General features: G+C 42.8%; 1 protein-coding gene across 4 annotated transcripts in view; it reads left to right on the forward strand.

Annotated features, from left to right (window-relative positions):
* The window catches only part of LOC140494485 (PALM2-AKAP2 fusion protein-like), a 241,144-nt gene that overhangs the window by 135,731 nt on the left and 83,744 nt on the right, over positions 1 to 21,669 (forward strand). For all 4 annotated transcript variants that reach the window (XM_072593703.1, XM_072593702.1, XM_072593705.1 and 1 more), the window contains one exon: positions 10,207 to 10,403. In XM_072593703.1, the coding sequence (XP_072449804.1) occupies positions 10,344 to 10,403 (60 nt within the window). In that variant the 5' untranslated portion in view covers positions 10,207 to 10,343. The remainder of the gene's footprint in view (positions 1 to 10,206; positions 10,404 to 21,669) is intronic.

The raw sequence follows: 21,669 nt of genomic DNA on the forward strand, positions 1-21,669 counted from the left end.
AACATTGTATGATTTCAAGAAGTTGCTGAATATAGCACTTGGGCTAAAGGGATCAAAAGATATGAGGGAAACGCAGGGTTGTGGTGGATGATCAGCCATGATCCTACTGAACAATGGAGCAGGCTCCAAGGGTCAAGTGGCCTATTCTTGATCCTGATTTGATGTATCTATGATCAGTGCAAAAAATATTTTAAAAATGGATTTTGTTCTTTCTCCATGGACGATTATAAATGGGTGCGGGTTGGCTGGCTAGATGTCATACTTTAGCTACACAAAATCCTGATTGCCTTATCTCGTGTCACTGAGTAGTTCAGGGCACCACAGCCTACGAATGATGTATTTGCCTCGAAGGGAGTGCTGTGAAAGTTTACTGACTCCAAGGGTTGAAATATGACCAGAAATTGCAAAAAAACCATTTTTTCCTGGCATTAAAATGGTTAAGAAGTGATCAATTGAAATTAGTAACATTAGGGGGAAACTGAGGGGGCGGAACGGTGGCTCAGTGATTAGCACAGCTGCCTCACAGGGTTCAATTCCCCCCTTGGGCGACTGTGTACAGTTTGCACGTTCTCCCCATGTCTGCGTGGGTTTCCCCCGGGTGCTCCGGTTTCCTCCCACAATCCAGAGATGTTCAGGTCAGGTGAATTGGCCATGCTATACTGCCCATAGTGCAAGGTGTATTAGTCAGGGGCAAATATAGTGTAGGGGAATAGGGTCAGTGTGGACTTGTTGGGCCAAATGGCTGGTTTCCATACTGTAGGGAATCTAACCTAAAAGCAATAGAGAAATTGCTTCTAGTTGGGGAATATGGGACTAGAGAATGTAGCCTAAACGTCAAAGTTATTCCTCTCAGGAATGTAGTCAAGTATCTTCTCCACATGAGATGGAATAAATTTGGGAATTTCTTTTGGAAACAATCAGTTATTAATTTAATATCAGAGATTTAAATCAGGTGGACCTCTCACTTTCCCTCTTCGAACTGGGGGTCATCCAAAATCCCCTGCCCACATCTTAATTTGCACCAAGCTCTGTTCACTTATTACTTTGTCCTGGATGGTCTCAAGCTTCATGAGTGTTGTTGGAGCTGCACCCATCCAGCCAAATGGGGGAATATTCCATCACATTCCTGCCGTGTAGACAGTGGATAGGTTTTAGGGAATCAGGACGTTTTTGTGGCTCAATGTCTTATTTGTTTCAGAATGCTCTTGGGAAGCATGTTGAGGCATTGGTATGACATTAAAGGCACTTCATAAATATAAGTTGTCGATGGTAATAAAGGATATAAGGCAAAGGAGGGTTTAGGAAGTTAGCTGACAGGGTAGAATGATCTAATTGAGTGGTGGACCAAGCCTGATGGATTAAAGAGTCTTCTCTTGTTCTTTTGTTCCTCTGTCATTAACAAATATCAAAAAATGCAATAGTCCTAATACCAGTTCCTGGAAAACACAACTGGCCCTCTGTTTGAAAGAGAACACTGCTTTGATTTCTGTCCCTTAGCCAATTTCGTATCTACATGCAGTCACTGTCCCCTTAAGCCTATGGGCTTTAATTTGCTAATCATTGTATTATATACAACATTGTCATAAGCGTTTTGAAAGTCCATGCACATTACATCAATACAACTACCCACACACCATTACTTCATCAAAAACAAGTCCATCGTGTTGATTATTTATCTGGATAAAGGAGGCCATTTGGCCATTAAGTCTATGCCCTCTCTCCATGATCACCCCATACCCTTGCTCACCCAGAGGATGCCCTAAGCGTAACTAAGGTCCCAAGGGATCCTTCCATGTCCGCCACAAATTCACCTGCACCTCCACACACATCATCTATTGCATCCGCTGCACCCGATGTGGCCTCCGCTATATTGGGGAGACAGGCCGCCTACTTGCAGAACGTTTCAGAGAACACCTCTGGGACACCCAGACCAACCAACCCAACCACCCCGTAGCCCAACACTTCAACTCCCCCTCCCACTCCACCAAGAACATGCAGGTCCTTGGACTCCTCCATCGCAAGACCATAGCAAGACGACGGTTGGAGGAAGAGCGCCTCATCTTCCGCCTAGGAACCCTCCAACCACAAGGGATGAACTCAGATTTCTCCAGTTTCCTCATTTCCCCTCCCCCCACCTTGTCTCAGTCAAATCCCTCGAACTCAGCACCACCTTCCTAACCTACAATCTTCTCCCTGACCTCTCCGCCCCACCCCACTCTGGCCTATCACCCTCACCTTGACCTCCTTCCACCTATCTCATTTCCAACACCCCTCCCCCAAGTCCCTCCTCCCTACCTTTTATCTTAGCCTGCTGGACACACTTTCCTCATTCCTGAAGAAGGGCTTATGCCCGAAACGTCGATTCTCCTGTTCCTTGGATGCTGCCTGACCTGCTGCGCTTTTCCAGCAACACATTTTCAGCTCTGATCTCCAGCATCTGCAGTCCTCACTTTCTCCTGCCAGCAGAGGTAGTAGAAGCGGGCATGATAGCGTCATTTAAAATGTATCTAGACAGATACATGAATGGGCAGGGAGCAGAGGGATATAGATCCTTAGAACATAGGTGAAAGGTTTTGATAGAGAATCTGGATTGGCGCAGGCTTGGAGGGCCGAAAGGCCTTTTCCTGTGCTGTAATTGTCTTTGTTCTTTGTGGAGAAGTATGAGATTTTGGTAGAAAGAATAGAGAAGTAGACTACTTTCTAAATGGGGAAAGGCTTCAGAAATCTGAAGTACAAAGGGATTTGGGAATCCTTGTCCAAGATTCGCTTAAGTTTAACATGCATGTTCAGTTGGCAGTTAAGAAAGCAAATGCAATGTTAGCATTCATTTCGAGTGGACTAGAATACAAGAGCAGAGATATACTGTTGAGGCTGTTTAAGGCTGTGGTCAGATTGCATTTGGAATATTGAGCAGTTTTGGGCTCCATATCTAAGGAAGGATGTGCTGGCATTGGAGGGTCCAGAGGAGATTTACCAGAATGATCCTGGGGTTAAAGGTCTTGTTGTATGAGGAGTGGTTGAGGATTCTGGGTCCATATTCAACAGAGCTTAGAAGGATGGTGGGATGGGGTGGGGTAACGTCACTGAAACTTACAGTATACTGAGAGGCCGGGATCGAGTGGGTATGGAGAAGGTGTTTCCACTAATAAGAGAGACCACAACCCAAGGGCACAGCTTCAGAGTGAAGGGAAAGCCCTTCAGAACCGAGGTGAAGTGGAGTGTCTTCAGCCAGAGGGAACTGATTGCTGCAGAGGCTGTGGAGGCCAAGTCATTAAGACTGAGATAGGTAGGTTCTTGATTGGTCCGGGAATCAAGGGTTACAGGGAGAAGGCAGGAGAATGGGGGTTGAGAAACATATCCACCATCATTAAATGGTGAAGCAGAATTGATAGGCCAATGGCCTAATTCTACTCCTGTATCTTATGGTCAGGAACTGGACCATATGGGACTCTCCAGTCTCTTTAAAAGGATATATTAGATTAGATTAGATTACTTACAGTGTGGAAACAGGCCCTTCAGCCCAACAAGTCCACAGCGACCCACTGAAGCGCACCCACCCAGACCCATTCCCCTATGTTTACCCCTGCACCTAACACTACGGGCAATTTAGCATGGCCAATTCACCTGACCTGCACATTTTTTGGATTGTGGGAGGAAACCAGAGCACATATATCTGTACCTCTAAATACAGAATCCCCTACCACTACCACTTTTCCTTTTGCTCTCCCCTCTTGAATAGTCTCCTGTACCATGGTGCAGTGATCAGTTTACCCATCCTCTCTGAAATCCTCTCTCTCTCATCCACACAGGGACAAAGTACTTATACCTGTTGACAAGGCCAAAAACTGAGGTTCCTCCAATTCTAAATTTGGGATCCCTCTAACTGCCTCACTTGTAGTCACACCCTCCTCTCCCTGACCACTGGCTGACTTTGAAGCACTTAACCTACAGGATGTGACCGCTTCCTGACACGCAGTGCCCAGGTAACTCTCTCCCCCCTCAGATGCATCACAGTGTTCAAAGCTCAGGCTCCAACTATCCGGAATTCCTCAAGCAATCAACACTTGCTACAGATGTGGATCATTGTGAACCACAATGGGGTCACCAGCTCCCACACTATGCAGTATGACATCACTTGGCCCTGTATCTCCAATTTATTTGATTTGTTTTGAAGTTGTATTTTTAAATTTCCTTTGCTCCTTAGTTTTTAAGCTGTAAGATATTCCTGTAATGTACCTTTAATCTGAAAGCAATTTAGATTTAAGCATTTAAATCAGCAGTTACTTAGCAACCAGTGAACTGACTTTCCCTTTCCCTTGTAAACCCTCATCTGCCCCGCTACAGTTTCTGATCCCTGAATCTCCTTCCCCACTGGCTCCTCTCTTTTTCTCTCTCAGAACATCCAGCTAAGTGTGTAGGCCTTGACCTTCTGTCTCAATTTTAAATTTCCTGCTTAGTTTCAGTGTCCTCCCCCACTGACGCCTCTTTCTCCTTTGAATCCCAGATTCTCTAAGACCTTACCTGGAGGGTAATAAAGAGCAGAAATACTCACCAATGAGTGGAAAGGAGATACTGATAAACCCCTCCCTCTTCCACCTAACTCCAGTCACACTCTAATACAACAAAGCAGCACTCTCGCGCAGCAAGGCAGCACTGAAGAAACCATTCTCTTATGGCCCCTAATTCTGGAACTGGATTAAATTATGTGTCTCATGCTTGTTTGTTCTTCGTGTGAGAAGTGTGTACAGAACTGCTTTAGTAACTGTGTATGTACATAAAGAATTATGAACAAAGTAGATCTTAGCAATAAAAAAATTGTCTAATTAAATAATTTCAGCTGATAACAAAAAGCTGCTATTAAGCTGCACCCAACCATAACAGCAACTTTCAGTTAATTACTAAATTAAACATCAGACTAGACTTTAGACTGAAATTAGCCCCTTAAGTGATTCCTTAAAACCTACCCCTTGAGTCTCCCTATTTCACAACGTCCAGTTACACTTTGAGTGCAACAAAGCAGCAGTCCAGTGTGAACTACTGAAACTCTTGCTCTGTCTTGTGGCGACGGACTGTATATCCTGCTACCTAGTGGCAGTATTGATCAGGGTTGGATTACCACACCAAATCACCACCACATCAAAGAAGGCCCCAAGAGACACTAGTTTTTAATGATGTAGTCACACAGAAAGCAATAGTAATGCTCTATTATTAACCTAACAATGGAAATCATGTTGGGAGTGTGATGCTGTAATCTCTGCTTTCAGACTTGGTCTCCTTTGGCCTCTTGACTGTTGTGAATCTGAATATTTCCTGAACCTTTCCCTCATTGGCCAATGGCCAAAACTTATGTCTAAACAGCACAAGAACAGAGTGTGCAACTAGGCATTGGGAGAATGTCAGACTGAGGACCTAAAGATCTCTGGTTCAATTATGGGTTTCAGCAGAATGACGATCATTATTCCTAAAGAGCTCTTATGGTGCAGTGGTAGTATCCCACCTTTCAGCCAGGAGGCCCAGCTACAAAACCCACTTATTCCAGAGGTGTGTAATAACATCACAAAACATTAGAAAATAAGTTTTTAAAAGTTAAAAACTCTAATCCACTGTAATGACCATACTTAGAGATGTACAGCACTGAAACAGACCCTTTGGTCCAACTCATCCACGCCAAACAGATATCCTAACCTAGGCAAAAATGAAGACTGCTGATGCTGGAGATCAGAGTCTAGATTAGGTGGTGCTGGAAAAGCACAGCAGCTCAGGCAGCATCCGAGGAGCAGGAAAATCGATGTTTCCTGATGAACGGCTTTTGCCCGAAATGTTGATTTTCCTGCTCCTCGGATGCTGCCTGACCTGCTGTGCTTTTCCAGCACCACTCTAATCTAGATATCCTAACCTAATCTAGTCCCATTGGCCAGCATTTGGTCCATATCCCTCCAAACTCTTCCTATTCATTTACCCATCCAGGTGCCTTTTAAATGCTGTAATTGTACCAGTCTCCATCACTTCCTCTGGCAGCTCATTCCATACACGCATCACTCTCTGTGTGAAAACGTTGCCCCTTAGGTCCCTTTTAAATCCTTTCCCTCTGACCCTAAATCCTTTCCCTCTGACCCTAAATCCTTTCCCTCTGACCCTAAACCATTGTGTAAGGCCCTTCTAGTTCTGGACTCTGCTACACCAGGGAAAAGACCTTGTGTGTTTCTGGGAAGGAACAGCATAAGTCAGGCAGGAAGTGAATTTTCTTTGCTGGTGTTATCCTGAGATCAAAAGGAGGAGAGCATTCCTCATGAGTTAGTGTTCTCACTAGAAAGAAGAAGGCTAAGAGGCAATTTAATAGAGGCATACAAGATGATCAGAGGATTAGATAGGGTAGGCAGTGAAAGTCTTTTTCCTGATGACACCAGTTTGTACAAGGGGGCGTAACTACAAATTGAGGGGTGATAGATTTAAGACAGATGTCAGAGGTAGATTCTTTACTTAGAGAGTGGCAAGGGCGTGGAATGCCCTGCCTGCCAACGTAGTTAACTCAGCCACTTTAAGGGCATTTAAACAGTCCTTGGATAAGTATATAGATGATGATGATGGGATAGTGTAGGGCTCAGATTAGTTCACAGGTTGGCGCAACATCGAGGGCCAACATCTGTGCTGTGTTGTTCTATGTTCGATGTAAATTTGTTCTCTGTAAGAAAAGAGAGTATAGATCCAAATAGCATCATTAACTGTACATGTAAAGATGTATTTTAATGAAGGAAGTATAATTTCGCAATAGATGTAAAAATTCTACATTGCCAGCATGAGACACAACAACAGAGGGAGGACAGTCCTAGTAATGTACTGTACTTGAGTAAGGTATGACTGATTTTCTGACAGCACCTGCCAAACTCACAGCCTCAGCCATGAACAGAACCAAGGGCAGCAGATACATGGGGAACACCTGCAACTTCCTCTCAAAGTCACAAACCATCTTGATTTGGAAATATATCACCCTTCCTTCACTGTCATTGGGTCAAATTCCTGGAACTCCTTCCCCAACAAAAATGTGGTTATAACCACAGCACATGGACTGCAAACATTCAACAAGACAACTCATCACTGCCTTCTCAGGGCAAATTAAAGGTAGTGATAGACACCGTACAGAGGCAGTTAGAGTGGCTTTTGTCTAGGTTTGTCTGGAGCAACTTCATGCTGCAGGACTCTGTGCTCTACGGTGTGTTTCCTGGGATGCAAACCACACAAATATTAAGACCATAAGACATAGGAGCAGAAATTAGATCATTTGGCTCATTGAGTCTACTTCTCTATTCAATCATGGCTGATAACTTTCTTAACCCCATTGTCCCACTTTCTCCCCATAACGTTGGATCCCCTTGACAAACAAGAACTTATCTATCTCTGTCTTGAACATACTTAATGACCTTCTGTGGCAATGAATTCCATAGATTCACCATTCTCTCACAAAAGAAGTTTCTCCTTATCTCCGTTCCAATGGGTCTTCCCTTTACGCTAAGGCTATTCCCTCGGGTCCTAGTCTCTCCTACCAATAGAAACATCTTCCCAATGTCCATCCTGTCCAGGCCATTCAGTATTCTGTATGTTTCAATTAGATTACCCCTCATCCTTCTAAACCCCATTGAGTATGGGCCGAGAGTCCTAATGTTCCCCGTATGTTAAGCCTTTCATTCCTGGTAATATTCTCATGAACCTCCTCTGGACCCGCTCCAGGGCCAGTACATCCTTCTGAGGTATGGGACCCAAAATCACTCACAATACTCTAAATGTGATATGACCACACTTTTATAAAGCCTCAGAAGTACATCCCTGCTTTTTATATTCTAGTTCTCTTGAAATGAATGCCAACATTATATTTGCCTTCTGAACTATCAACTCAACCTGCAAGTTAACCTTGAAAGAATCCTGGACTCAAACTCCCAAGTCCCTTTGCACTTCAGATTTCTGAATTTTCTCCCCATTTAGAAACTAGCCCATGCCTCTCTTCATCCTACCAAAGTGTATGACCTCACACTTTGTCACATTGTACTCCATCTGCCACTTCTTTGCCCACTTTCCTAACCTGTCCAAATCTTTCCCGCCTCCTCAGTGCTACCTGTCCCTCTACCTAACTTTGTATTGTCTGCTGACTTAGCCAGAATGCCCTCAGGTCCTTCATCTCAATCGTTAATGTATAAAGTGAAAAGTTGAGTTCCAACGCTGACCCTTGTGGAACACTGCTAGTCACTGGATGCGATGCTGAGAAGGACCCTTTTATCCCCACTGTCTGCTTTCTCCTCTCTGCACCTGGAACTCAGTGAAAGATGCTCTTTGGCCTGCCCAGAACCTGCTGGTCTTCCAGTTCAAAGAGCTGACCTTGGCCAGTGTTGCAGCCTGGCACATTCTAAGGTCCAGGACTATGTGCTGAAGGACGTGCTAAAGCTTGGGGCAGCTGCTGCCAAGGCACAGTGAGGAAAGATCACCATCTAGGGTCTTTCTGTCAAAGTACAATGGGAGTCTGTTCAATTATCAGATCCTCTTGGTGTCTTGACTGTAAATGTTGTCTTGTATAAGTACGAAAGGCCTTGGGATTTTTTTTTGCAACCGCAGACTGTACCAAATTCAAATGTTTGTTTGTTAGTTATGCACCAAGGCTGTGCAGAAATGTTTCAGTAACTGTGTACCTCTGTAAAGACTTTTTTATGAATAAAGTATATTTTTGCATGCCCACATTCAGAGTAAGAATTTTAAAAATTAAAATCTGCAGCAGCTTGAACCTGCTGCTGAGCTCATTAGCTCCTAATTTCCAAAGTACGTCAACTGAATGTCTGATACTTCCAGGGTGTTTATGGTACATCACTTGTGTTTCAGCTTTCAGTTTCTTTTTTGCGTTAGATAGTACAACAACAAACTGCAGCTGGAGGAAACATAGTAAAGACACATGTCTGGTGACCCTGATCTCAGTGCCTATTGGAACTACGATGGTGGAGATTTCCCATTGTTTGAGATGATGCTGAGCAGCAGATATTCCCCTCCTCTTGCCACCTTTAAATTACAATACCCCATTGAAATTATTATACTCCCACGGTCTCGATATTTCTGCACCCTTTTTAAAATTGTATCGATCCTTTATATTGCCTCTCTTCATTCTAAAGCCTTCAAACTTGCCAATTTTAATTGCCACAGAGCAACACATTTCATTCTGTCTATGTTCTCTTGAATCCTTTTGTCCTCATTGTTCAGTACCTTTCTGAGTTCTGTGTAGTCCAACATTGAAATCACACTCAGTTTCTCAAAGTTCAAAGCATTCGCAGATATTTGTTAAAAATTGGGCAAGTATCAAACCTTCTTTACAGTCCTCTCAATTGTCGGTGGTCCCCTTCTCAAATGTGTCGCAGAACCCCTACAGTGCAGATAGAGGCCATTTGGCCCATCGAGACTGGAAGTACCCTCCAATGAGCATCCTACCCAGACGTTGTGCCCCACCCGATCCCCATAACCCCACATTTAGCATGGCCAATTTACCTAACCTGCACGTTTTGGACTGTGGGTGGAAATCGGAAATTGAAATTGTTGGGAACCCATGCAGACATGGAGAGAATGTGCAAACTCTACACAGAGACAGTCACTCAAGACTGGAAATGAAGCCAGGTCCCTGGTGCTGTGAGGCAGCAGTACTAACCACTGTGGCACCCTGCCAACCTCCTCTCTTATTGGAAACACTCTTCTTTCTCTCCCCCTCTCTCTTTCCTTTTTCACTGTGACACCCCCACCTCCCACACCTACCTCCATCTCTGTGTCTCTGCTGTGTATTACCCTGTGTCCTGTTCTCTCTTTTGAAAACACTGCAACTCCCCACTCTGCTCTTCTTGAAATGCCCAGTCTCTAATGGGAGTACCCCCAAACTCTGACATGTCCATGCCAAATGTGAACTATGATATTTCACCTGTTACACTACTCCCCACCCTGAATCGGAATGTGTTGATAGATCAACTGAAATATTTCTGCTTGGTTGCATCTGACACATTCACTTACAGGTAATAAGTGACTGAACAAGTTTGGTGTCTACGTTGTGAAGTGTGGGGGAGGGAGGACACCGCAAGAGAAAACAAAACTGTGAGAAGGAGAGTAATCACGTAAGCTGATATGTTGCAAATTCCTGACACAAGTAACGCAGTTGGTGTAAAAATGTATCATCCTCTTTAAACTCCGCAGGGTAAATCAATGGAAACATTAAGAGCAGCTGCATTGGGAGCTGTCAGAAGTCACTCACATACTCTAAGAGAAACGTGGAGAGTCTGAGAAGCGAAATACTGAAGAGCAAGTGACAAAAAGAGAATCCAAATGCAAAGATGTTTAAATATACTCCTCCTTGGCAGGCACTTTGTCAAGCAATAGATCAACGGAGTAAGGTAAGGATTTAAAGGATTAATTCTTTCAGTCTTGTATTAATTCTCTTTTGTATGGTATTTCATTTACTAATGAGATTATGAATTTAATAACAACATTTCTTGCCAACCATGTCATCATGGAATGTTGACGAATTCAAGTGATTTTCACTGTCCTGATCAATCGTTCAACCCGTGGAGGCTGGTACAATTGCAACATTTAAGAGGCATCTGGATGGGTATATGAATAGGAAGGGTTTGGAGGGATATGGGCCGGTTGCTGGCAGGTGGGACGAGATTGGGTTGGGATATCTGGTCAACATGGATGGGTTGGACAGAAGGGTCTGTTTCCATGCTGTACATCTCTATGACTCTATCCACTCCAAAGACTCTCCATTTCTATCACTCTAACAATGCCTGCCTCACCTCATCTACTATTGAATCCTTAAGAATGTCTTTGTTATCTCTAGGGATGTCTACAGTTCGTTCTGCCGTAACGCGACAGCTGTGTTCCTCTGCAGCTTGGGCTATAGAAAACTGCTATAGAAAACCTCCCCGTAGAAGATCACTAACAGAAAATCGCTATACCCGTTCAGTAGAAAGCTTGCGTTATCCAAACAACACCCACAATTCGTCAATCACATTATAGCCAATTTGTTGTAACAGAATGACCTGTATTTCCACTGAACTCCTAGCTTTTGTATATTATACTCTCCATGAAGTTGTGATCATCCAAAACCAACTCGCACAGAATCCTGTTTCCCCATCACTGACATTGGCTGTAGCTTGTTTTAATAACCTCATCCTCGTTTTCAAATCCCCCATGTCCTTACCCTCTCAGTGTAATCTCCTCCAGCTCCATTATCCTATGAACTATCTGTATTCCTCCAATCCTGGTTTCTTCAGTATCCCTCATTTCAGTCACTTTACTATTAGCGACTGTGCCTTTGGCTGTCAAGATCCGAAGTTTTGGAATTTCCTTCCTAAAAATCTTTACCTCTTTAGCTAAATTTTCTCAGATATTCCTCTTTGACCAAGTTTTTGATTGTCTGCTCTACTAAATCCTTGTGTGACTCAGCATCGTATTTTAATTTACATTTCCCTCTGCAGTTTGGGACATTTTGTTATGTTTAAGGTGCTCTATAATTTAAGGTGTGAAAACAAAAATCACATATTTTATAGAATAGGTGAAAAGGGGGGTTTCTGTCTCAGGCTGACACTCCCCCCACTCTGTGCTGAGACAGAGAGTGAAATTCTGCCTTGGCTTTAGTGAGACCTTAAGAAAATAAGTTCTTAATTAAAATATAAAGGGAGGAACGTGTATTTTTGCAGAGCTCAAGCACTTGAAATGGAGTCACTCATGTCATGTAGACAAGAATGGCGTGTTATTTGTGATCAACATTAACATTACTCAGGGCCACTAGAAATTGAAATAAATCAAGACTTTTCAATGTCACCCATGTTCAAGAAGAAATTTAATTAAATGACCCATCAACGTTTCTGTTTGGGTAGGGGATATTATTAAGAAAGCAACAGTAAAGGAGAACTCCATCCTGTTCTTTCACTAAGTCATGGGGTCTTTGTTCCCACCTTGATGTAACATGCACTGTTAAGGTCAACCTTCACACCTGCATCAGGTAGCACTTGTTTTGCTGTAGTGTCATGCTGCCTTATGTATATGACCCTCTCATGTGTGGCTTGAATCCAACATGTCCTGATTCAAAAGAAGAGCAATTATCCCACAAACTGCATGGGTAGTTTAACAGGATTCAATTTCCAGTGTGGCTCCTCACTGGGATTGCAAGCTCCTAACATTAGTCCAAATAAACCAGCACCCATGAGCGCAGAGTCAATAGAAACATGCACCGATCTACTGGAGGAGTCACATTAGTCTTGTATGGGGAACATATAGGATGTGGGCTAGATTACATTTATCAAGCATAGGAGCAGATTTGAGTTGTAAATTCAAATCACTCTATTTGATAGGGAGAGCAGGTTCACTCTTGTGAGGGACATTTGGGAAACAATTGGGTTCAAACAATAAGCAGCTCTTCATGGATATTGTCTGGTACTTTACCAGGTTTATCAGTTTCAGTTTCACAATTTGCTCTGGTGAAGTGGCAATCTCAGTGTGACAGAAGGGTCATTATGAACGAACCTGCCCAACTGAGAGATTTCATTGGATCAGCTCCAACTGACTCCATTCTCTTTGGTCACTATCTCAAACTGCCAGGTGGTTCCCTTCATCAGCTTTCTATTTGACTCTGAATTAATATTTCAGCCTCTGTTTTCACCCTTGCAAATAATGGCTAATTTCACTTTTGTAACATTGCACGTCTTCGCTTGGACTCCGATAATTGGCTTTGCTCTCAAGCTGAACAGGATGCTGACAAAATATCAGGAGAAGCTGAAATCGCTGATGGGTTAAAAATTGATAAAGAAGATTTGGATGAAAGGCTGACCATGCTTACCAGGAATAGGTTGTCTGATCCTCTGGGGTTGCAAAAGGAGGTCAGAATAGAGATAGTGGGAGGGCTTAAATGCCATAATCTTCCACTTTTGCGCGCCAACAAGGCATTCCAATCTGACCTCATCCCATTTGCCAGCATTTGGCCTATTTCCCTCTAAACCCTTTCTATTGACTGTTCAGTACCCATCCAGATGCCTTTTAAATTGTACCTGCCTCTACCACTTCCTCTAGCAGCTTGTTCCATGCATGCACCACCTTCTGCATGAAAAAGTTGCCCTCAGGTCCCTTTTAAATCTTTCCCTCTCACCTTAATCCTATACCCTTTAGTTTTGGAAAAAGATCTTGGCTATTCACCCTATCCATGGCCTTGGTGATTTTGTAAACCTTTATAACATCACCCCTCCACCTCTGACTCTCCAGGGAGAAAAGCCCCAGCCTATTCAGCCTCTCCCTATATCTCAAACCCTCCAACCCTGGCAATGTCCTTGTAAATCCTTTCTTCGCCCTCTCAAGTTTAGCAATATCCTTCCTATAGAAGGGTGGCCAGATTTGTATGCAGTATTCTAAAGTGGCATCAGCAATGTTCTACATAGCTGCAATATGACATCCCAACTCCTAAATTCAATGTTCTGACCAATGACGGCAAGTGTGCCAAATGCCTTCTTCACCAGCCTGTCTACCTGTGTCTCCACTTTCAAGGAACTATGTACCTGCACTCCTTGGTCTCTTTGTTCAGCTACATTCTCTAGAGTCGTACCATTAAGTATATATCTCCTGCTCTGGTTTGGCCTATCAAAATACAACACCTCACATTTATCTAAATTACACTCCATCTGCTACTCCTCAGCCCATTGGCCCATCTGATAAAGGTCCTGTTGTACTCAGACATAATCTTCTTCACCAACCACTGAACTTATTTTGGTGTCATCTGCAAACTCACTAATCGTGCATTTTATATTCACATCCAAAACATTTATAGAAATGACAAACAACAGTGGACCTAGCACCAATCCTCATGGAACACCACTGGTCACAGACCTCCAGTTCAAAAAGCAACCCTCTGCCACCATCTTCCATCTCCTATCTTCAAGACAATTTTATATCCAATTGGTTAGCTTCCCCAACTGATTTAACCTAACTAACCAGTCTACCACCCAGCTTTCATCAATCTTCTTTGTCACTGCTTCAAAAGTCTCAGTCAAGTTACTGAGATATGATTTCACACATACAAAACCTTGCTGACTACCCCAATCTGTCCTTGCCTTTCCAAATCTTTGTATATACTCTCCCTCAAAATCCCCTCTGACAACTTCCCCACCACCAATGGAAGCCTCACCAGTCTATAGTTCCCCGGCTTTTCCATACAGCCTATCTTAAATAATTGCACAACATTAGCCACCCTCCAGTCTTTGGCACCTTACCTGTGGCTGTCGATGATACAATTAACTCAGCAAGGGACACAGGAATCACTTCTCTGTCTTCCCACAGAGTTCTAGGTACACCTGATCAGGTCCCTGTCCATCAGTTTTGAACAATTCCATTTCTTCTGCCATCCCACCTTCTTCTAATACATTGTCAGTACTCTCTACATTCATAAATACTGATACACAGTACTCATTAAGTATTCTAGCCATGCCCTTGGACCACAAAACAGATATTCTCTTATTAATTATCTCTAACTGCAACTACCCAACTTCTCACTACCATACCAGAAGAAAGTTTTTGCTTCTCTTTTATGTGAACTACCTTTTCACTGTCATATTCTCCTTTTGTCTGTCCTATCTTTTCTGAGCACTTTGGTTCCATGAACCTAAAGTTTTCAGTTCTCACCACTTTTTATGTCACTTTCTGGTCCTGCCAATACATCATATTCCTGCATAGTTATTTATGTTTCTGGCTAATCCATCTTACTCACTACTTAGCGTGGTTACATTTTTGAATTCTAAACGTGTCTTTATTTCTCTCAAAGTCATGCACATCCTGTTCCCCAAAGGTGACTGAAATATGCTGCCAATCTAACCCAAAATACAATATTCTGCTCCTCAAATACATCATACAGTAATCTACTCCCAAACCAACATATAATATCCTGTTTCCAAACATACAATATCCTCCACCCCAAGCCAACATACTGTTCCTCATACATTGCTGTAATATAGGGAAATATGGCAACTAATTTTGACACAGCAAGACCACATAAACACTAAATCTGATAATGGCCAGATATTCAGTTCTAGTGATATTGGAAAATATTGACCAGGATACAGGTCAATGGTCCTTGCTTTCATCTGAAGGTTACCACCTCCATTAGGCCTTCCCAAATCCGATATATCTGGTGGGATTGTAAAATCCTGATGTGCTTTTTAACTAGGCTATTAATTGATGGGACAGCCCATGCCTCTGTTGATTGAGAAATGCAAATAGTTTCTAACCCTAAGAACTCAGCAATCAGCTTTGAAACTCAAAATTGTAGTGAAAAATGCTCAACCCATGGAAAACTAATACTGAGACAATGAGTGAGGGTTGTCTCTCGTACAGCTACCCTGATAATCCAAGGTACATGACAACAGCCAGTATTTTTCTGATTCGGACGTCGCAATATAAAGCCTTTTACTGTCAGGTGAGGTTTCTGCATGTCTATGACTCATTCTACTGGAATGGAGACAGGAATGAGGTTAAACCTACTCTTATCAGATTAATGTTGCCACACTCTTGCCATTACGCAAAAGTTTTTTTGGAATTCAGGAGTGTTCAAGTTTGGTTTCCATAGGTCATACTGCAGGTCGTCAAAGCATATCATCCACATTGTGCTCATCAGTATCTCCCACTGCTGATGCTACTGAATGGGAGGAAACCGCACACATATTGGACAGGTGTGTCAAATATTTCTCTATTGCCTACCTGACTGTGAGGAATGTTTCCCAAGTGGATGGTAAGAATTTGGAACTCACTTCCTATAAGGATAAAAAAGGCAGAAACCTTCACAACATTTAAGTAGTGTTTAGACATGCACTTGTGATGTGAAGGCTTACAAGGGTGAAGTGCTAGAAAATGGGATTAGAACACTTAGGTGGTTGTTTTTGACTGGCAAAGGCTACATGAGCCAAAGTAGACTATGCTGTAGACCCCATGACCTTCTGACTCTATAATGCACTACAACCAATGAATTACTTTAATTCTAAAATGTGCCCACTTTTACAGTGTAGAAAACCTGGAAAATGATTTGTGTGCAGCAAGACCCAACTTATAGTAATGGTGACAATGACCAGATAATCTCTTTTGGATATGGTAGTTTGGAATAAATATTGGTCAGAATCCCATGTCACCAGGATACTTCCCCAAATCATCTTCAAAATACATCCATGGACTTCTTATTTCCCCTACTTTTACCTGAGAGAGCAAGTTGGGCCTCCAATCAACATCTAATCCAAATGACAAATTGCTGGCTGTGCCGCATTCCCAAAGTTATTTCAGATTGTTGTGCTCAAGTCTGGGGTCTGAGCTTATAATCGTCTCACTCAGGGGTGAGAATGCTGTGCACTGAACCATGGGGAATAGCAGGAAAACCTCCAGGTGAAGAGTTATCAGAAATTTGGAACTAAATTAGGACCTTGAGGACAATAGCCTCAAGTCTGTGAGGTCAACTAATTGCTATTTAGTCATTTGGTAGTGCAGAACCTGAGTATAGCTGAAAAGCGACACATTTCTTTCAAGCTTTTCATCTTACACCCATCAGGACAATTCACAAGAAATACCACTGCAAACGGAAAGCAACACTTACACTGACAGAAAATAAACCAAAGAACTGTGGATGCTAGAAATCAGAAATAAAAACAGAAAATGCTGGAAAAATCTCAGTAGATCTGACAGCATCTGTGGAGAAAGAAACAGAGTTACCATTTCAGGTCCAGACTCCCATTCTGAAGAAGGGTCTCTGAACCCAAAACTTTAATTCTGTTTCTCTCTTCACAGATGCTGCTAGATCTGCTGAGTTTTTCCAGTCATTTCTGTTTTTGTTTTACACTGCGAGAAATGAGCCCTGATTGTTTGGCACTTAGACTCTGGTAGGGTCGTAACCATGGAGATTGCACCCATTAATGTTGATTAACAATTAACTGCCACGTGTTATTTAGATTCAGCCAACCAATCAGCACTATCAAAACAATGTCCACAATTCATCGACAGTGTTATAGCCAATTTGCTCTGACGATACACACATTATAGCAGAGTGACTTGGTTAGGCTGCTTTTGGAATATTGTGTGCAATTCTGGTCTCTTTCCAATTGGATTGATGTTGTGAAACTTGACAGGGTTCAGAAAGGATTTACAAGGATGTTGCCAGGGTTGGAGGATCTGAGCTACAGGGAGAGGCTGAACAGGCTGGGACTGTTTTCCCTGGAGCATTGGAGGCTGAGGGGTGACCTTATAGAGGTTTATAAAACCATGAGGGGCATGGAGACGATAAATATTCGAGGTCTTTTCCCTGGTGTGGGGGAGTCCAGAACTCAAAGGCATAGGTTTAAGGTGAGAGGAGAACGACATAAAAGGGACCTAAGGGGCAACATTTTCATGCAGAGGGTGATATGTGCATGGAATGAGCTGCCAGAGGAAGTGGTGGAGGCTGGTACAGTTACAGCATTTGAAAGGATATGGGCCAAGTGCTGGAAAATGGGACTAGATTGGGATGGGATATCTGGTCGGCATGGATGAGTTGGACCGAAGGCTGTTTCTGTGCTGTGCATCCCTATGACTCTATAACTGACCTTTCAAATAATGTAAGTGTTGTTTTTCCCTTAGGCTTAGTATTCTTGCGAATTGTCCTGAAGGGTGTAAGACGAAAGGTTTTGACAAAAATATGTCTTTTTCAGCAATAACTATTGTTGAGCAGAGGATGAAACAAGTCAGGAAAGTAAATAAATTTGAAAGACTGGTGAAAAGGAGGGATTTCATTTTGTGTGATAGTGACATGACTTCTGGGATAGAGTGGAGTTAGAGAGTTGTGCCCGAATGCATTGGTAGAACATTCCACCAATGAAGAGGTAAAAGGTAAATATTATAATAACAAAAAGAATTTTTAAAAACATTATCAGAGTAAAGGTCATCATTTCAAAGGAGATAAAGATAATCTAAACATTCCAGGAACAGACAATAAGGAAGTGATAATAAATAATATAAATAAATCAGGAGTGATAAGAAATAAAATCTCAATGTTTCCTGTTCAGCAATGCATGAGCAACCAATAGTGTGACAAGTTTTTAAAAATGTGAAATAAAAAGATAAGAGCTGCTATCATCACCCTTTAGGGTAACATCAGATTAGATTCCCTACAGTTTGGAAACTGGCCCTTTGGCCCAACAAGTCCACACCAACCCTCCAAATAGCAACCCACCCAGACCCATTCCCCTACCCTATGTTTACCCCCGACACAATGGGCAATTTAGCATGAGCAGTTGACCTGACCTGCACATCTTTGGATTGTGGGAGGAAACCCATGCAGGTATGGGGAGAATGTGCAAACTCCACACAGACAATCACCCAAGGCAGGAATCGAACCTGGGTCCCTGGCGCTGTGAGGTAGCAGTACCACTGAGCCACCGTGCCACCCATTGACTAGAAGCCATACTAGACCAGCCGTTTAAATAAAGTGGTCACAGGATTAGAGACTGGGACTTCTGTGGCAAGTAACGCACTTTCTGACTCCCCAAAGGCTGCCCAGCATCTAGAAGAAACAAGTCAGGAGGGTGATAGAATAATCCCCACTTACCTGGAAGGGTGCCACTAAAACAACATTTAATCAACTTGACACCATCCAGGACAAAGTTGCTCATTTGATTGTCAACCCATCCACCAGCATAAACATTCAGTCCCTCCATATCCGCCAATCCACAGTGACAGCAGTTTGTATCATCAACAAGATGTGCTGCAGCAACTCAATCCTCCATTTACAACCACTCCCAAACCTGGAGCCTCTAACATGGAGTAGATCAAGAATACTACCCCAGTAAGTTCCTTCCATTCCTAACAGCACTGTGGGCCTCCCTTCACCACATGAACTGCAGGGGTTGAAGGAGATAGCCCATCACACCACCTCAATGGTAATTGGGGATGGGCATAAAAATACAGGCTGAGCCAGCCACACCCAAACCCCATGAAAGAAGTTTAAAAAAATAGCATATGGACAGGGCAGGAGCATTAGCCAGATAATAAGCTGCACATTATTGCACATAACATAAGAAAGAAAGTAGAGTCATAAAGATGTACAGCACAGGAACAGACCCTTTGGTCCAACTCATTCATGCCAACCAGATAGCCTAAATTAATCAAGTCCCATTTGCCAGTATTTAGCCCATATCCCGCTCAACTTTTTTTTCATACACTCATCCAATTGCCTTTTAGATGTTGTAATTGTACCAGCTTCCACCATCTCCTCCAGCAGTTCATTCCATACACGCACACCCTTTGCATGAAAAAGTTGCCCTTCAGGCCACTTTTAAATCTTTCCTTTCTCATTTTAAACCTATGTCCTCTACTTTCGGACTCTGCAAGCCTAGGGAAAAGACCTTGGCTATTCACCCTATCCATGCCCCTCAAGATTTTGTAAAATTCTCTAAGGTGACCCCTCAACCTCCACTGCTCCAGGGAAAACAACCCCAGCCTGTTCAGTCTCTCCCCATAGTTCAAACCCTCCAACCTTGGCAACATCCTTGTAAATATTTTCTGAACCCTTTCAGGTTTAACAACATCTTTCTTATAGCTGGGAGTCCAGAATTGAATGCAGTATTCCTAAAGTTGCCTGACCAATGTCCTGTACAACCACAACATGACTACCCAATTCCTGTACTCAATGCATTGACCAATAAAGGCAAGCATAACAAACGCATTCTTCTCTACCCTTTCTACCTGTGACTCCACTTTCAAGGAGCTATGAACCTGCACTCCAATGCCTCTTTGTTCTGTAACACCTCCCAGGACCTTAACATTAAGTGTATAAGTCCCGCCTTGATTTGCCCTATCAAAATACAGCACCTCACATTTATCTAAATTAAACTCCACCTGCCATTCCTCAGCCCATTGGCCCATCTGATCAAGGTCCTGTTGTACTCTGAGGTAACCTTCTTGGCTGTCAACTGCACCACCAATGTAGATGGAGAGAGTGTTATTCATCTTAGAGAATAGTGATGTTGTGACCATTTGAGAAGTGCTTGCATTGCTAGGTGTGATAGAAAGGCTATAGAATCTTTTGAAAAGACAAGGTGATTGAGACAGGATCAGCAGCAGTATTGTTGAACAACTAAAAGGATTTGCATAAGAGAGATACCACAGTGAAAACTGTGGAACCAAAGCAAAACCGTGTGCTGCTGGAAGTCTGAAATTAAAATAGAAAACACTATAAACACGGAGTAGACCTAGCAGCCTCTAGTAATGGGTTAATATTTTAGATCAATGAATTTTCCTCCTGGATTTGAAAATTTTGAATTTGGGATAGTTTCTCAATGGTGAGAGATAACGAACAGTGGGAGAGCAAAGGGATCTTAGTGAGAAATATAAAGAACATGGCTAACAGAAAGTGAGTCTGTGTCACTGAGGAAATACAAGGAGAAAGAAGTGATGCATGAACTATGGAGAGTCTCATTTCTGAGTTCATGATTATACAACCGCTCAGGAATGTAATACCCTTGGTACCATGAAGCTTCAGCTGAATCTTATCAGGAGAAAAACGTTGATGATCGGTTATCGAAACTTGCTTGTATTCAGAGGGTTATTAGTAATCAAACGGCTGTAAACTGATGATTCAGCTTTTCATGGAACTGTGGTATTAATTGCCCAGAAGACTAATGATTGAGAAACTTGAGTTCATATCCCACTACGGCAGTCAGGAAATTTAAGTTCAGCTATCTTTGTAAAATTCATTAATGACAGATCAGCATCATTGGCAAAGCTGAAAGAGAGTCACTTTAGACTTGAAATAGAGTCATAGAGTCATAGAGATGCTCCACTTGCTGAGTTCTCCAGCAGTTTCTGTTTCGGTCCCCTAATGTCTCTTTAGAGAAATTTTCTATACATTCCCAGTCTGACCTGTATGTAATTCCAAATCCACAGGCAGCTGATTGATTCTTAATGTCAGGGTTAGTATTGGAGATAGCATGAAACCTGTACCCAATCTGATAACATCACACAGTTGGAGACAAAGGGTAACAGTAGGAGGATGCTTTTTGGAATGGAGTTCTCTGACTAATGGTGTTCATAGAATCCCCGTAGTGTGTAAACAGGCCCTTAAGCCCAACAGGTCCACACAAACCCTCCAAAGAGTAACCCACCCAGACCTATTCCGCTACCCTATTATCCAACACTTACCCCTGACCCACACATCCCAGAGCACTAGAGGCAAGTTCGCATGGCCAATTCACATAACTTACCCATTTTTGGACTGTGGGAGGAAACCGGAGCACCCGGAGGAAACCCATGCAGACATGGGGGGAGGATGTGCAAACTCCACACAGACAGTCACCCGAGGCTGGAATCGAACCCGGGTCCTTGGAGCTGTGAGGCAGCAGTGCTAACCACTGAGCCACCGTGCTGCGTTCCACCGGGATCAATGCTGGGACTCTGCCATTTGTGATGTGCATAAGTGATTTAGAGGATAAATGTAGCTGATCTAATTAGTAAGTTTGCGGATGATACAATGATTGTTGGAGTTGCAGATGTTGAGGAGGATTATCAGAGAATTCCGAACAGTTGGAGGCATAGACAGAAACATGGCAGATGGAGTTCAATCCAGATAAATGTGAGGTGATGCATTTTAGAAGGTCAGGTACAGGT

This window comes from Chiloscyllium punctatum, chromosome 24 (assembly GCF_047496795.1).
Source record: "Chiloscyllium punctatum isolate Juve2018m chromosome 24, sChiPun1.3, whole genome shotgun sequence".
Classification (NCBI taxonomy): domain Eukaryota; kingdom Metazoa; phylum Chordata; class Chondrichthyes; order Orectolobiformes; family Hemiscylliidae; genus Chiloscyllium; species Chiloscyllium punctatum.